Below are 13957 nucleotides of genomic sequence, written 5' to 3'. Positions count from 1 at the left end.
TGTGTGTGTGAGAGAGAGAGAGAGAGAGAGAAAGAGAGAAAGAGAGAGAGAGAGAGAGAGAGAGAGAGAGATAAGAACACCTAACATTAAATCTACCCTTTCAGCAAATTTTTAAGTATATAATACAGTATTAATGATAGGCACTATGCCATATAGCAGACCTCTAGGACTTATCCATCTCGTAAGCCGAAATTTGTTTTTTAATGGACGTTGTTTTTAAAATGCATATTGTTGTTAAGACGGAAAATGGAACATGTTTAAATGCTGATAGAAAGAACCCAATAGAGAAATTGAAAATAAAGGAGAGAAAGAATAATTGATAATGTGACCTTTCAGAGAAGGTGAAACAGATCCAGAGAACAAAGAGGGATTACATAAGGGTTACCGGAATTAGAATCGAATGAAAGGGGACTACTTAGACCTGGAAGTTTCGCAGCCAGGCTTCCATTTTCTCTATTGTAACACGACTCACACTCCAAGATATTTTCACTCATTTGCGGGTTTATACAGAGCTATTCAAGAGCAAATATTGTCAGTCATTGAGATATTTCTGTATGTTATACCTATATCTATTTTTCACAAAATTCTACAAGTACATATAAACAAAGATTTCACCTCCCACTTCCAGCAAACAAGCAAACAGAAATCCATGAAACCTTAAAACAAAATCAGACACAAAATGTTGCTGTCATAGAAAAGGAAGAATTAAGCAAATTTTATTTCCAAGCTCCTCAAAGATTGTTACAAACACAAATAAAGTATCCTTTGAAAAATATCCCAAATTAAATCAAAGGCACATCATCAAAGTAAACACTTATGACATTAAGAATTCATTTAATTTGTTAAGATTTTCACATTACTTTGTTTTTAATCATTTGCAATGTTCTGTAAGTCACATTTTAAACATTTTTTTTAAAGACATGAAATAATGTCTATTTTTAAAATACAACCACAACTATAAAGTAGAGGAACTTAAGAAAGTAAAGATCAAATCTGCTTCATACACAGAATGGGGCAATCTAATACACAACACAACATTAATCTTTCCAAACAAGTTTGCTAAGAGACAGCTCCCACATTTAATGTTAAAAATAAAACAATCTTCTCATTTAGAAAAATCAAGATGTCATTTGATTAATAAAGCCTACTCTTCCCCCAATCTTACACTGGCTTATCTTCATTTAGAAATTGTAAATTCATGAGAAAAGAACAAATTTTGATATGGTGTAAAAATCTTAGAAACAACAAATTACAAATATTAAATTTTTTAATAAACAAAAATGTTTTCCTTCCCAAAATGTAAACACCCAGTAAATAAAACATACATAATATTCCAGGTATAGAAACACTAGTTATTCATCACATAGAAAAGAGGTGCATTTCGGTATATTTGGTGGTAAAGTTTTTGTTTGTCTTAAGTATAAAGCACTTCACCAAATAAACCAGGCCACTATTATTTAAAAGTCTACTCCTTTACCCAGTTTCCTTATTTGAGTCGAAAGTCATCAATTTCTGTAGAATTTTGGCGATAGAACCAGGCCACAGGAAAGGTCTGAAATATCTAAAAGTTATTTGGTTAAAGAAAAATGTTTTCTTGAGACTTGGAGGCAACCATTCATCACTTTGCACCTGAAGGCATTCCTTGGTGAACTTCTTTCCTATAGGAAAGAGAATGTGGTAGATTCTCACTTTAATAAGATTTATACATAAAATTAACTAGTCATCATTTCGTAGGACATGTTAGTATTCTCAAAGTAGAGAGTAATAATTAAAAAAAAATTCAAACCACACTAATAAGGAGTAGGACCCATGAAAGAGCTTTATAAAAAGAAAAATGCTACACTAGCATAAAACGTTTACTACCATTAAATTGGGTACTTTCCATTCAAAGGTACACAAGTACTTGATAGTATGATTACTTCCTTCTTTTTAATGTGAAAAAGAACCTAAGATGATTACTTACTGTGTGAAAACCCTTTAGAACACATAATTTGAAATATGCTGGCCCCAAAAGACTCCAATAATCTATGCTCTGAACTCTTCCAAAAAAGGTAAAACAGTGAAAATGTGAATGAAATCCTGTAAAATGCATTAGAACCCATGAAATTTCTAATACGCCAACAAAGAGATGTTTTCATTTCAATATTCAACTTTTAAAGCTCTTTTAACCGGATTCAGACTTTCCCCCAGTAGCTACATCAGAGCTTCCTCCATTAAAACAGAGAGACATTTCTGAAAGCCTTTAGGAAAAGAAACCACAGCTGGTGATAGGAACAAGTCTCCTTCTCTGGGGAGTCCTGAGTCCCAAGAATAGCAAGTCAGCTGAGAGCACCAAGCAGCAAATGACAATTCTGGGATGGTGTAAGAACAGAGAAAGTAGGAGTAAGTTCAGGGAATGACCACCAGCCAACTCAGTGAAAGAGCTCAAGTCCGTGAGGATATTAACATCTCATGAGTTAGTGCCAAAGAGGACTGAGACTCTCCTAAGGAGATGTATCCCCCAGGCAGGGTAAATATAGACATCGTCACCCTTCAGGGATAGTTGTGCCTTTTGCTTTTCTTTTTTTTAAAATTCCCCTAAGAATAGTACATATTCAAAGCACAGTTGCCCAAATCCTTTGGGAAGCCCTGCGATACCGCCATGGTGTATCATTACTCACCAGTCTTCAGAGTAACGCACAGGATCTGGGCTCCCGGAAGGGGTTGCTCCCGGCTGGAACACCGACCAGCAGGGCATCCTTGCAAGCATTCTGCATGCAGTACTGTTGAAGCTCTGCAGCCGCCTGAGAGACCTGAAACGAAAGGACTACAGCTTGACGCGCTGGTCGCAGCCAGCTCCACCCAGCAGCCACTGCATGCTCTGGAAAACGATCTTACAGCCTGACCACCTGTTATGTGAACTCCAAGTCTCTGTTTTGCTGAAAGTTCTAATAACTGAACTCCAAAGAGGAAAGGTTACAATTTCTATGAACTTTTGATTTAGGATATTTTTGGTTTGGTTGCTTATTCAATAAAGGAAAGAAAAAGCCATTATCTTTGATACATGTAGACTCCTAGTTTTGAGACCGAACTGCTAAAGAAATAGTTCATTCGAGTGTTCCCTTTACACATTTTCACTTAGAAAGGATGCACTGATAAATCCAGGTGTGCCATGTGAGAAAACTGTTTTAATGCTGACAAGGCTGGAACCTTATCCAGTCTCCTCAAAACAAGCGACAGTTCTTCCACCACGCTTGTGAGGCAGGATTGCTTATCAGTGGAGAGCACAAGGCCTTGAACCAGACTGCCCTGCCTCAAATGCAGCTCCATCACTACCTGATAACCTTGGGCAAGTTTCTTAACTTCTCAGTACCTGTTTTTCTCATCTGTAAAATGTATTTGTATTTAGTCATAAATCGTATCTCCCTCATTGGGTTGATGTGACAATTGAGTTAACTCATGTAAAGCACTTAGACTAGCGCTGCCATTTAGCAATACATTTGTGGCAGACTGAAGAAACAGTCACAATGTTTTGTAGTTCCTCCCACCAAGAGATGGAGTCCATTTACCCATTTGTTGAATCTGGGCTTGTCTCGTGACTTGCTTTGACCAGGAGGATGTAGTAGAAACAATGGGCAAGTTCCAAATCCACGCTTTAGGAGCCTTGCAGTTCCCTTTCTTGCTGTGATTGGACCCTAAAACCACCATCCAATGAGCCCCAGCTAACCAAACGGAGGTCTTGTGGAAGAGAACCAGTCAGCCAGCTCCCAGCCACCTCCCGACCACCCTCCAGACAAGTGAATGAGGCCACCCAGCCACTAGTCCACCCTCCATTTGACTGCACATGCACAGGAGACCCCAGCAAAGATCAGCAGAACTATCTATACAGTCAAACCCAGCTCAAATTGCTGACCTAAGAATCAGTTAATGTTGTTTTAAGCCACTAACTTTTGGAGAAGTTAATTAAGCAGCACTGATACAATATTATTCTGCCTTTATTCTTTATCTCCATTTGATGCATTTGTACTCGGAAGCTTTCCTCACTTTCCATTTTTCTTGCAATGAAAAGGTGTTTTATGTAAAAACTCACCTATAATGCATGAAAATGATTCAAGTACTACTAACTACCACTTTGTGTTAGTTTTCCAAGCTTCCAAATAACTGGAAAAATAAACTACTTGTGTTACAGTTACTATGTAGTTTCTAGAATGCTTTAGGAATTTTGGTTTGGTTAGTGTAGTAACAGCTTATGTTGTAGAATATAAACACAATATAATATTGTCAGAGTAAGGTTTAAGCTTACTTTTCCCTCAACAGAAGTTCTGACACTTTCACATGAATAATACTTGGAACTAATAGTTATATAGAACAGTTATTAAGTCAAAAGGAATTTGGAACCAATTATGCTCATGCTTACTACCTCCGCATCAGCGGGAACAGGTGAACTCCACACCAGTGGAAGGAGACTATCTCCCAGGACCCCTTGCGAAATGGGACTAACTGCACCCTACCCTAAAGAACGTGGTCAAAAAGTTAAGGTGAGGGGATATGCAGAGAAAATAAGAGCAAAAGTGGTAAGCATTTCGCTAGCACTTTGAAAGCTGTTGCCTGCTATTAGAGGTGGGATAATGCCCACCCAAATTATATGCCTTTCCGTGGTTTGAGTCCATGCTCACCCAGCAACTGCTGAGAGCCTTCTCCAAAGCAAAGAAGGGGTCCTTGAAAGAATACTGAGCATTCCAATCACTGGGAAGGGATGCCCTCCATTATATGCTTGCCCTCCAAAATATGCTTGCCCTCCAAAGCTGCTGTCATGGCTTACCAGTTAGCAAGTCTGCTAAAGAGACGATATCTCTGGGTGTGCTGAGAATATCTGTCATTGAGCCTTGAGATGAGACCAGACCTTGGATTGTGATGACTCCTCCGGTGCTGCCTGTGAAAGGCCCTGCCAAGCACCCCCAGAGCATGCGACCACAAGGATACCCCTCAACTAAGTTTATAATCTGTGTGACCTTGAACAATTCATTCAAATTTTCTCAGTACACCGAGGTTGCCGGTTCAATCCCCACATGGGCTACTTGTGACATCTGGCTCAGTTTTCTTCCACCTCAGGTCCCAACATCTTGAATGCTCTCGACAACCCTGACCTCTTCTCCTCAAACAACCTTCTCCCTGATGCCAACAGTCACAGCCAATGCCTGTAACTGCTCCACATCGGAAATCTTACACTCTGATTACAATCTCTCCTACTCGTCCAGGGTTTCACTTCCGATTCTCACTACACCTGCTCTTTGATCTCAGGGAGAACACCTCTTTCCCTTTAGTCCCGCCCATCATCAGGAGGCTGGCTCTGTCCCTCCTCTACCCAACCTAAGCTCAGCCTCTTTCTGGCAGACCCTCAAACTCCTTGCCCTCCACCCCCAACTTCCATCTTTCTGGCATACCTCCCCTCTAATCCACTACATGGATCAACTACCATTCACTTTGGGCACTCAGGTTTCTGGGTGGCCAACTGCTGCTGGAGCGGGGAAAATCACAAGTAGGACAGTCTCCAATCTCTTAGTAGCTGGGTCTTCAGAATCACAGGTGTCTATGGATGTGCTCCTATGGGGCCCTCGCCCACTGCCAACAGCACTTTCTCCCCCACTCTCACTTTTGTGACTCCATTAGCTCCCTTTTCTCTGCCCTAGAAGAAAACCTGGCCTCCTACTTCACATAGAAAACTGTCATCACACAAGTCCTTAAGCCCAAATCTAGAAACATCTATCTTTATACATATCCTTACCTCATTTCTTCCTGTCTCAGGTGCCCATCCAATCCCATGCCCCAAGACAGACACGTCTCCTCTCCTCCAAATCTCATTTGTTCCTTCCCCTCAACCTCAAAACATGGCTTTTCATTTCCTAAATTAAAAAAAAAAAAATGTTTCCTTTTGAAAACCAGATTTCTTTTTTAAAAATGTCGGCCTACCTTGTTACAATCTAGATTCTGCTTCTAGTACTATTAATATATACGTCACTGAAATGTCTTCTGCATTTCATAACTCTCTACCTTGGTTTATAATCTTCACATCACTTATCATCTGCAATTATTGTATTCATTGGTTAATGTGTTTATTGTTTAACATCGTCACTAGAATACTGAGCATTCTCAGTCCCTAGGACAATGCCAGACACAGAGAAAAGGCACTACTGAGGTACATGGAATATCACAGCAGCGTTCATACATACACACATACGGTACATTCTACAAATAATGCTATAGTAGTTGCTAGACACAATTAAACAACAGGTGCTTTTAAATCAACTGACTAAACACTGGACCTGTGGACTAAGCCCCAAATTTTGGAAAACCCCTTTCTCCATTTAGTATTAGTAACCTTGCTTTGTCTTGGTTCTCCTGCTCCGTCAGCCATCTCATTTGGCTGATCCCTGGGTTCATGCACTGGTCTCTTCACTATGTATTTTTTTCATCTCTGTATATTCTAATTACCCCTCTTAGCCTTGTTCTCTGAGCTGCAGCCCATGTAGCTAAACAGCTGCTGGATATCTCCTCCAAGTCCACGTACCCAAAACCGAACTCATTCCCCCTGAGCCCGCTCTCCCCCCTCTATGGCACCGCGAATGGCATGGCATCCATCCTGTCAGCACGCCAGAAACCTAAGCTTCGTCCTTCTCCTCCCTCTCAGTCCACCAAGGCCCGTCCATTCATCCAGCCGCCTCCGCGTGTCGGGACTCCATCTTCCTCCATCTTCGCGCACGAGCGGAGTCCAGGCCACCAGCGCGTCCCTTGCACGACTGGTCTGCTAGCGACCGTCCTGCTCCCCTCCACCCGAGTCACCGTGCACACCACCGAAAATGAAACGCCCCCGGGCACTCGGTCCCGGAGCACCCTCGCGGGGACAGGCCTGTCTTCGCGAGCCACCAGGCCAGGCCTGCTTCCCCGCAGGCCACGTCTCCAGCGCAGGGAGCGCCTCGGTCCCGCGAGGCCGAGCAGCGAGCCAGGGCCGGGCGCTCGGTCCTCCCCGCCGCCTGGCGCGCCCGAGCCGCAGCGCCGTCCCGCCCCGAGCGGCCGCTCCAGGGGCCTGGCGCCCCGATCGCGCTCCGCCGGCTCGGCAGCCTCCCGCCCGCGGCCCCGGGACCGCAGGCGGGGCGGGAGCGGGCGGCCTCCGCGCCGCGAGGAAAGGGCGTTGCCGGCCGCCTCACCTTGATCCTCTCCACGCCGGCCTCCAGCTTGAGCTGCTCCACCAGGCGCTGCAGAGCGTTCACGCTGGCCCCGGAAGACATGGCGGCGGCGCTGCGCTCCGAGGGCGGCTGAGCGGGCCTGGCGGAGCCGCGAGGCCCGAGCGCGGGCACCGCCCCGGGGCGGGGAAGCAGCTGCGCCCGCCCCGCCGCCCGCGCCCGCCGGCCCGCTGCCCACGGGGACAGGTGCCGCAGGTGAGCGACAGCGTGAGGTCCGGAGCTGACACCAATCTCAACCCTTTCTTTCTTCTGAACAGAGATAAGAACTGCATCTACACCTGTAACCGGAGCCGCGTCGCGGACGCGCACAGGGGCACCTCTGCACACCGAAGCTTCTAGGGCTTCTAGGACGAGGAGTCGGGTAAGGTAGGCAGTGTAAAATCCCAGACCCTGCCATCTTTGCAGAACGTATAGAAGAAAATTAAATTCGGCCCCCTCACTCCCATCTCACCATTTAACTATAGTCATCGTTTCTGTTGTGCTGGATTTTGTTTTTAATGTGAGCATGAGTTTGTTTTACAAAACTGGCATCTCTACTACGGTACATGTAAAATATATAGTTTTTTTTTCTCTTGAAGTACAAGAATATTACACCACTGTTTGTCAGAAACCCACTTAGATTGAGTGATGCAAAAAGGTAGTACAGTTGACCCTTGAACAAAGGGGTGGAGTTACAGGCACTCACACACACACACACACACACACAGTGGGCGCTGTGGTGCACAACCCAACTTCCCCATAGAGGGCTGAGGCACTTATTCTCCCAGCTTTTGGTAGCAGCTGAAGCCTGTCCGCTAAGTCCCTCTCTGGGAACTGCCCTTAGAGAGCCATTCAGACCAAGGTCACATCCCTCCCAGTGTCAGCTCTCATCCAGTGATTGACGTAGTGTGTATAAGGGCTGAACCTCAACCCCTTTGCCTCAAGATGGGACAACATTGAATGATGAATCCAGCTCCAGAGCTCCCCACTGGGGTCATCTGAGGCTTTTTTATGGCAACTGCATCACAGCTCAACTCCTCCGTCTGTCCAATCCCGAAGTCCTGGACACCTACCCAAACTATAGAGAGTAGGGGGGGGGGGAAGAATGGTTCCCCAAAGGAAAAGCAGCATGCTGATACCAGAAGGGGGGAAAAGGCAGTCAAAAAAAGATGCCCTACAACTATCATTTTTAATGACTGCATGGTATTCCATTGTACAGCTGGACCATAATTTACCTACAGCCCTATTATTTAACACTGATGACCACCATCATACAGCTTTCTGCATGTCTGTTTTATTTCCTCAGGATGCATTCCTAAAAGTGGAATTAATGGGTCAAATAATATAAATGGTTTTTAAAACTTCCCTACTTGGACCTCCAGAAGGTGATAGTGATAGCAATTGGTATTCTCAGCAGGAGGCTGCCCATTCTATATGGTGGTTCTTTATCTTTACTAATCTAATAGATGAAAAATAGTATTTCATGCCTTTTAAGTGCCGTTAACTGTTGCTGAGCATTTCTTCCGTTCATTTTGTGAGCTGTTCAGTCTTGGGGGTGTTAAATTTGTATCTAGTAACAAGAGCAGACTTGCAAATTTTAAAGCCCTGTCTAGTGGCAAGTTCCCTCACCAGAAAGAACTTAACACATATTCTAGTCAAAAGATGAAAACATAGGCTCCGGCCAGCCCGGTGGCTCAGGTGGTTAGAGCTCCATGCTCCTAACCCTGAAGTCTGCCGGTTCGATTCCCACATGGGCCAGTGGGCTCTCAACCACAAGGTTGCCAGTTCAACTCCTTGAGTCCCACAAGGGATGGTGGGCTCCGCCCCCTGCAACAGATTGAACACGGCACCTTGAGCTGAGCTGCCGCTGAGCTCTGGGATGGCTCAGTTGGTTGGAGCGCGTCCTCTCAACCACAAGGTTGCCGGTTTGACTCCCGCAAGGGATGGTGGGCTGCGCCCCCTGCAACTAGCAACTGGACCTGGAGCTGAGCTGTGCCCTCCACAACTAAGTTTGAAAGGACAACAACTTGACTTGGAAAAAAGGCCTGGAGTACACACTGTTCCCCAATAAAGTCCTGTTCCCCTTCCCCAATAAAAAACTCAGAGCAAAGATATGGACTGGAAGGATTAGGAAAAACTCATAGGTGGCGAGATCTAGAACCTAAAAGCATGTGTCCTGCAGATGGAGAGGAAGGAGAGCATTCCAACAAGGGGGAGAGCAGACCATGTACACATTATGAATGAATTAATGAACAGAGAAGGCACTGGTGATCATGGAAGATGCAAAGCGATTAAGACTAGAAGTTGCAGAAAACTTCAAAAGAAACAGAACTAAGTTTGTGGCAAGCAGTAGGGTAACCACATGGTTAAGATATTTTAGAAATATTGACCTGGGATAAGGATACAAAATGAAGTTGGGGAGACGACTTCAGTAATAGGTTTTGTTTTGTCTTTTTTGATCGAAGTGTAGCTGGCATGAGGCCCAAGGTGGGACTGTAAAGGTAGGAATGGAAAGGAACAAGCTCAAAAAACTAGTTCAGTAGTTCATGGTGGTTATGAAATGCACAGATACGGGGACAAAGGGTTCTGAAGCAGAAAGTGGGCTAGAACTGATACCTAGAACAGAAATTAGGAAACAAGACTAGATTTGAGGGGAGGAGTAAAGAACCAGATGAGTTTGGGCTTAGGAAAAAGTCTTCAACTGGACTGCTACGTGCCTCTAGGCTGGTGAAAATGTGTGATGGCAAGATTGCTGATGTGGGAGGCATCTGCACAGCACAATTGCAGCTGAAGAAATGAGAATATTATCTCTAATTAGAAAAGGAAGCTTTGGGGTTGCCCATAGTGAGGGTTGCCCATAAGGTAATACTTGTGTGTCAGCCATGACGTAGCAGGAAGGGTCTAGGGGTTCGCCCCATCTCCCTACTTCATGCCCGTGCATACCACCCGCCGCCCCAACCCCTGCTCACCTCTGGCTGATCGATTGTGCTGTTCTTGGAGAGGAGTGGTCTGGCTTTGAAAGCAGCAGCCCGGTTTTAGCATATAGCCTCCTACAGTGATCCACAGGCCAGCGGGCTGAGTGCCACTGGTAATTGGCAAGGGCTGCCCACCTGGGTTTGGCTTTATACTTTACCAACATGTCTTCTCGTCCATTACGTTTGCATCATGGAACTTCAGAGTAGAAAGAGACCTTCAGATAATGTCATCCATCCCCAGTTTTAGAAACGAGGAAACTAAGACCCACTAAGGAGAGTGACTTGCCTAAAGTGGGAGTGAGGAAAGGACTTTCCTTTTAGCTTTCAAGAGAAATCACTGCTCACCGGGAGGACTAGAATCTGGGGCCACAGATGCAGCTCTTTTGAGAGCTCTGAAAGGAGGTGAGGCATGGGGACAAAGTATCCTTTCCTTCTCACCACCGCTGAAATGCACAGATCACCAGTGTATTATTTTAAAGAATATGTTATACATTTATTTCTTGGTTAAGATTAAAACACATTTCCACTGTTTCTTTGAATTTTAGTACTTTTAAAACAGTCAGTGTCCTTGCAAACACAAACGTTTCACTTCCCTGTTATGATCTATAATTCTTCACTCCTCTGATATGTTTTATGGTCACCTTTTCACTAACAGTGGGTAATTTTTCCAGAAAATAGGCTTTAAATCACTCTTCTCCAGAAAAATAATGAAATAATGAGAAGGTGTTTCTTTCTGCCAATGTTATATCAAAATAGCAACATATTTAAAAGAAACAGAAAACACAGTAACAGCTATATTTAATGTGCATCTACAATGTACCATAAAAAATTATTTTACTTCCTTATACCACTGAATTATTTTTAGAACTCAGAGTAAAGGACCAGGAACTACAGATTCCCCTGCAGGCTTGTAGATTCAGCTTCTCCAGGGAGATTTTCACCGGCACTTGAGACTTCTGGAGGCAGTGAAACTTAGGGCTACTTTATGTCATTTTGAGCAACCATTCCAAGCATGCCTCTTTATCTCATTAAAAGTGTCCATTTGGTAAATGTAGGCCTTAAACTAGTAAGGAGCTGATTATTCTGTTGTCTCTGAAAGTTTCTTTTCTGATTTGTCATCTCAGCTGCTTTACCTGTACCCCAAAAGCAACAAGGCGTGGGCAGCTGCTTTTAACACACAATTCCAGCCGTAAGGAGCATTACTTTCTTTACACTAGCACAGTCCCTTGACCAAGGTAAGGAATTCAAACACCCACTAAACGAATAAACAATGGAAACAATGGATTTGTAGTCATCAGTAAACACTCTATTACCATGGATTTTAACAAATGAGAATGATTCTTTCCTATTCCCTCTGAAGGCAAGGAAACTCGTTTATTGAGCACTTAATATATGGCCAGCACTTTCTCCCATCTTGTTTAATTCTCATAATAATTCTATGAAGTACTTAGTATCCCTGCTATTAAAATTGAAAAACCAAGGTTCAGCGCTTTACCTGCCCAAAGTCAAGCTACCGTCAGGTGCAGAGCCAGAAACCAGACCTGGTCTACCTGCCAGCAAAGCCTGAGCCATTCCACCGCATCCTGCTCACTTTTCTTGAGATTATAAATGGAGAGACTATTGAATGAGAAGTTTCTCCAACCCCTAATGAAAGCGGGAGGAGTCTGTAAGAAACCTTAGGTCACTGATGTAAGACTATGTGATCCATCCCATACACAATTCTCAAGGATATCCTGAACCCTTGAAGTACTAAGGAGTTGATTAAAGTTTACAACTAATTATGTAGGCTTTTTAATTAAACATCCATAACATTTCTCAGTTGCAGGCAATCTAATCTACTTCAGACCCTATACCTATGTGAATTTGCAGGCTTACAGAATTTAAACTCCTAATTATCTAAAAAGATCTCATTTCACAGACAAGAAAACCAGAAAGGTTAAATAACTTGTTTAGCAAATTTTACTTAGTTATTAGGTTCTAGATTTGGCTTTATTTAGCCCATACTTAAATGTGAAGAGTATCACATTTTGCAAATAAGATTAATTATGTTTCATCCATATACAACTAGTTTGTATCAATACCAACATTTATCTGCCTCAAATACACAATTATAACTCAACAGAGACCATGTCTGATTTAATGTCTTAACGCAGCTAGATCTATTTATATTAATGTCTAACAAAAGCCATTTTTCTTTAATTTCCACAGAACTTTCAGTTTGGGGCCTGCAGACTGGTTCGTAACACTAGCAGAATGTTAGCTTAGCAATGGCTTCCACTCAAGCAAAATTATCTCCAAGGTTTGGGTGTTAAAAGTTTATTGCCATTTCAGGCCACCCCACCCCACCCCACCCGCTGAACAAAACTCAAAGGAAATGAACTATGATTTTCTAAGCATAAATTCAATAGTACTAAAAATACTTGTTAATTCTCTACTCTCAACAATTTTTCCATGTAATGTTTTAAAATCTACCAATTGTAGTGTTTAAGATTCAGTTGGTACTCACCTAATAGATATGTTATGAAACAGCAACCTATGATTTGTAGAATTTGGAGAATTCATAAAGAAATAAGACCAATGAGAAAGGGTTAGTAGTGGAATCTGTTATAAAGATAGTAGACATGAATATAACCCTAAGAGTAATTTTAGCACAATCTCAATTATATGAAGTGATGAGAGCAAGGAACAGTATGCACTATGAACTCCTGAATGCCAAGCAAAATGGAAATGATGGCACTAAAATGAAGCACAAGAAAAAATGTCCAACTAGTGGGGTCACAGGATCCTCTCTACCAGGATTCTTCTTCAGATTTTCTAAAATGGATGGAGGGTGGTCAGAGTATGGAGATAGTGTAAGATACCCAGAGTACTTAAATAACACTTGTGACAATTAATAGCCCTTCCTTCACTCTAGGATACTGAAGCATAGTTATTTTGTTGAGGGTAGGGGAGAAAAGAATCAGAGTCCTTCCATTAAGGAAAGTCAACTCATCCTGACTCATGCCATGACCATGATTCAAAAGACCACCCAAACTTTTTACCAAGTGAGCAGGCTGCTGGGGACAATTCCAAAAATGAAATTTCTAGAAAGTCTGGAAGAAATATAACAATCTAGCAAAATACAGCAAAATAATGTCCAAAGATACAGTTTTCATCAGCTACCTTTTTGAATGTTAACATACCCAGTCCTCTTATTTTTCCTTACCACTAGGTAAAAAATACCTAGGATACCAGAAATTTCTTTTAAATTTTGACAGAGGGGCAAGTGCCTACATTTCTTTTTGGTCCTTATAACATGTTGGCACATACTTCTGTTCTTAAATACTATTGTGTATTAAATAGATAATGAATTCTAAGACAGGGGTTGCTGAGTCTACAGACAACCATAGCACCTTTGAAAGGCATTTTATCTATGGTTAGAAGTTGGGCATCTGAGGTTTGAAACATAGCTTCTGATAATTTAGTTCTGTAATTTCTCCACTCTTCTCAAAATGAATGGATGCACAAAACAATTTCATCTAAAGTTTATAAAAATATAAATATCATTTCAGAATTTTAGAGCTGCAAAAGGTCCCTAGGGATAAGCTGATTAAACTCGTCCCACCACATTCTAATGAGGCAACTTATTACATAACAGGTTAAAAAACTCACCTCACATCTCTGTCTCTATTAGCAAGGCCGGAAATCTTCCCTCTTGCGTCTTTGTACATGTCACATATTTGGGCTGAGCTCCTGAAAGGACTGGTTAACTTTAAATAGAAACAGATTCCACATATCTACTAT

General features: G+C 42.7%; 1 protein-coding gene across 4 annotated transcripts; it reads right to left on the bottom strand.

Annotated features, from left to right (window-relative positions):
* Positions 1–686: 686 nt before the first annotated feature.
* Positions 687–7469, bottom strand: GNG10 (G protein subunit gamma 10). 4 transcript variants are annotated; one of them, XM_081065391.1, is made up of 4 exons: positions 6548–7079; positions 5765–5882; positions 2661–2792; positions 687–1658 (listed from the first exon to the last, which is right to left on the bottom strand). In XM_081065391.1, the coding sequence occupies exons 1-4, from the start codon at positions 6612–6614 to the stop codon at positions 1619–1621; spliced, it is 357 nt and encodes a 118-aa protein (XP_080921517.1). In that variant the 5' UTR covers positions 6615–7079; the 3' UTR covers positions 687–1618. The 4 variants fall into 4 exon arrangements, with proteins under 4 accessions (XP_080921517.1, XP_080921516.1, XP_080921518.1 ...); XM_081065390.1 differs by having other exon boundaries at positions 6472–6570; XM_081065392.1 differs by lacking the exons at positions 5765–5882; positions 6548–7079 and adding an exon at positions 7185–7469.
* Between the last annotated feature and the right edge of the window lie 6488 nt (positions 7470–13957).

This window comes from Rhinolophus hipposideros (genome assembly GCF_964194185.1).
Source record: "Rhinolophus hipposideros genome assembly, chromosome: 11".
Classification (NCBI taxonomy): Eukaryota; Metazoa; Chordata; class Mammalia; order Chiroptera; family Rhinolophidae; genus Rhinolophus; species Rhinolophus hipposideros.
The sequence above is the reverse complement of the archived record's forward strand: the minus strand, read 5'-3'. Positions and strand labels throughout refer to the sequence as shown.